Here is a 3,454-nt window from a genome sequence, read left to right as displayed (position 1 = left end):
TGGGTTGACACTGACTAGTCACAATGGGTTGACACTTACTAGTCAACTGACTCTTTAGTCACTAAAGAGAGAGTACCAGGGAATTAGAAGCACTATAACTAATTAAATCGGATGAAATGGTTATAGGGCCAAACGGTTAAACTCCAAAGTGATCCAGACTGAGCCCATCCACTCGGATTCATCTGACACTCTTAACCTATTACTGGTTTCCCATTGAAAAAATTACATGAGATGGGTACGTACCTTGAATTAAAGTTTTCCATTAATTTGTCTTACAAACTGCTCAGCCATAACATTGGGATAGTGTGCATCCTGTTTTTCAGTTAATAGAGAGCTACCTGCATCCTGCACTATAAGAGTTTTGTTTCACCGAAAGCCTGTTTGTAAATACTGGAGAAGCCAGCAACTATATTTGAAACTTCAATGGAACGTCTTTTTATTAATGCCTCCTCCTGCTGTTTCATGGATTCAAACCTAGCTTTCAGTAAATCCTCTGACACCTGTACACTGCCAGCAGAGCCATGGTGTGAGCATAACACCCTAGGCCGCAGATCATCGGGTTGTTTGTTTAAGTCCTGGCTGGGTTCTCTTCTTCTGTGGTGGCATTTTTCAGTAGTATTGGAAGGTCTACCGCTCCCTGCTACCAGGACAGGTTTTTCAATTTTCTGGCGCACCTCTCTGGCAACTCTGGACACTTTGCGTGTCATCTCCTGGTATTTACGTACGGTTTGTTTCAAGGGAGGCAGCTGGCACTCATATGCAGGTACTTGCTGCTGAGGTTCATAAGTGCTGCTTTCTCGTACCACTGGCTTCTCTGGGTAAAGATGTGAAGCCAGGGCTTGATTCAAGGATGTATTAGTCAGGAGGGAACCATACCGCTTCCAGGTGTCTTCCCTGGGGAATATCCGTATGTAACCCCCACTCCTCTCTTCTTCATCCTTGACCCCTTCAAAGATTTCCAATCTCTCTGCAAGTGATCTGTTTCTTGTCTGGCAAGGTCTGGACTCAGATGTTGTGCAGCCTCCTTTGATCTGCCTCTCACAGGGATCCTTACACTCCACACCAGTTATAGTGAGAGCGTCTGCCACCACATTAGCCTTTATTTTCAAATCAAGTGGTGCATCACAAGTGAGGGATGGAGATAAATTAACCTCCAGCATCCAAGGCTTCATGTTCTCATCAATGAGGATGTCAAACCCATATATTTCGAAGCAATTTTTTCTGTGCGCAAGCATTGATTTACTTGCTAAGGCAATAGTGCCTTCTGCTGAAATAATAGTTTTGATGATAACATCCTCAATCTTAGACATGAGTGTTGCTGTGTCTTTTCCATTTTTCTTTAAATAATTCAGCAAAGCACTCATACTCCATTTGCTGCCATAGTCCTCCACGTGTGGATTATGACAGCTCACAAAAGATGCACTTTTCTTGTTTACACTGTAGTTGGTCAAGTGAACGAATCTGTTGTTCATGTTCTCTTTTGTCAATTTATATTTTCTTGTGGCAAACCTGGTGATCCCTTCTTTAAATAAATAAATAGTTAATGGATCATAGGAAGTTACCAACACATAGAGGCGAATGTCGAATTTTAACCCATCAATTAGAAGAGGATTTTGGATGTACCTTGATACCAGGAGCTTATCTTTTCTGGTTATTTGAGACAGTGAATTAATCAGCTGTATTCCATGACCTTGAGAGGATGACACCGGTTTTACAATCCAAGGGCCTTGATCTTTGGAAATAACTCTGCTAAACTGATTGTATTCATCAGGAAGAACAAAGCTTGGTGGTATAAAGTCAAACCTGTGGTTCCTGTGCTTGAGCTGCAGGTTCTGAATATTCTTGTACAGGAGATCCTTCTGGCCTAGTACAGAGGATTTAGGAAAGTGGTTGATTCTCTGGAACTTGGTCAGATTAGTCAAAACAGATGTGCTTCTGAGGGGACCTGTCCACATCACATTGAAGTTTCTGCTGATGGGATGGACCTCTTGAAATCCATGAGAAGAGAGGATGGTGCGAACAAGGGAAGATCCAGCATCAACCATCTTAAAGCACATTTTGTACTTAGTCCCCACCTTGTGCAGATGTGGATCATTAGTTAAGGCTTCTGCTCTAAATCTTACAATTGGTGTTTTCTTCAAACTCCCAGTCCAAAGGATGCAGGGAGGTTTCTCCTGGTCCTCAATCTCCTGGGACTCAGGTGTCTCTTCACTATTAGTCTGCTCTATATCCATGTTATGTTTGGCTGGTATAAGTTTAGGTTATAGTTATAAATTATTTGATATATTAAATATAGTGCTGCTGTGTTAGCCACCTGCTGCTTATCCTGCTATGCAGTACAATGACTTACTGGAGCAGGAGCAGCACTTTCAATTGTGAGGTTGATTGTGATGTCAGTGCTGCATAGTTTAGGTGGGAGGGGCTATTTTGTGGGAGTTTTTTGAGTGGGAGGGGCATAGCAAGCACATAAAAACAGATTTACCTAGTTATCACCAATGAGTTAAGTTTAAAATGGTGTAAATACAAAAGTTATCACACCAAAGTATATAATAAAGCAGTTTATTGTACTGTCAAATATAACAACCAAAAAAGAATTACTACCAAAAAAGAATTACTGTAAATAGCCCTGGCACATAATTCCAAATAACTTTGGATGTGCAGTGTTTCAAGCTGAAATACCGCACATCCAGACTCCTACCACCTGCTTAAAAAAGCAGAAGTGATCATGGTGGTTCGAGTAACCCTTTAATGACGCAGTTTGGGTGTATAGATTATGCTCCTGCAGTCAGGGTCAATCCTGGTGGAGTGCGGACCGCCCATGAGCTCTGTAGATAGGCAGGGTGTACAGCGCTAGGCTCGGCCACCATAGGTAGACTCCACCCCTCTCGTTAGGCTCTGCACCCAGATCGGTGCATGTATCAGAGGGGGTAGGGCCTAATGATAGCATGTCTATCTGTGTGTCGGAGCATAGTGCTGTACAACCTGCATATCTACAGAGCACCTGGGTGGTCCACATGCCCTATGATTAGCTCTGCCTGCTGTCTCACTGCTCAGTCTACAGTTATTTCCCTTTTTCTTTCTGTCCATGCAGCCCTTGCCACACACAATATTAATTTTCCATTAGAAGTTCTTATCTCCTGCTCTGTAGACTGAACTTGAATAGCGCACAGGAGGTTTATGTAGGGTCTAGCAGGCTATTAACAGAGCAGGAGATAAATGCTAAAGTAATCAGACCATGCAATAAAGATAGTTTAAACATTAGAGTTGCAGGAAGTGTTTTGGAAGGCTGAGTGAGTCACATGAGGTGGTTCTAGGGCTGCATAAACAAAGTGATTTACCTCCTAAATGGCAGAGAATTGAGCAGTAAGACTGCAGGGTCATGGATTATACACCAAAACTGCTTCATTAAACTAAAGTTTTTTTGGTGCCCTTAGTGTCTCTTCAACTCTAAAAT

General features: G+C 42.4%; 1 protein-coding gene across 1 annotated transcript; it reads right to left on the bottom strand.

The window, feature by feature from the left end:
• Positions 1 to 350: 350 nt before the first annotated feature.
• Positions 351 to 2,234, bottom strand: LOC134601690 (tubulin polyglutamylase TTLL5-like). Its single transcript, XM_063446205.1, has one exon. It carries the CDS (start codon positions 2,232 to 2,234, stop codon positions 351 to 353), a length of 1,884 nt encoding a protein of 627 aa, XP_063302275.1.
• Positions 2,235 to 3,454: the final 1,220 nt, after the last annotated feature.

The sequence above is a fragment of the Pelobates fuscus genome, chromosome 3, assembly GCF_036172605.1.
Source record: "Pelobates fuscus isolate aPelFus1 chromosome 3, aPelFus1.pri, whole genome shotgun sequence".
Taxonomy (NCBI): Eukaryota; Metazoa; Chordata; class Amphibia; order Anura; family Pelobatidae; genus Pelobates; species Pelobates fuscus.
The sequence above is the reverse complement of the archived record's forward strand: the minus strand, read 5'-3'. Positions and strand labels throughout refer to the sequence as shown.

Excerpts from the sequence above, each read along its gene's own strand:
- LOC134601690 (XM_063446205.1), bottom strand. The coding sequence starts at position 2,234 with ATGGATATAGAGCAGACTAATAGTGAAGAGACACCTGAGTCCCAGGAG.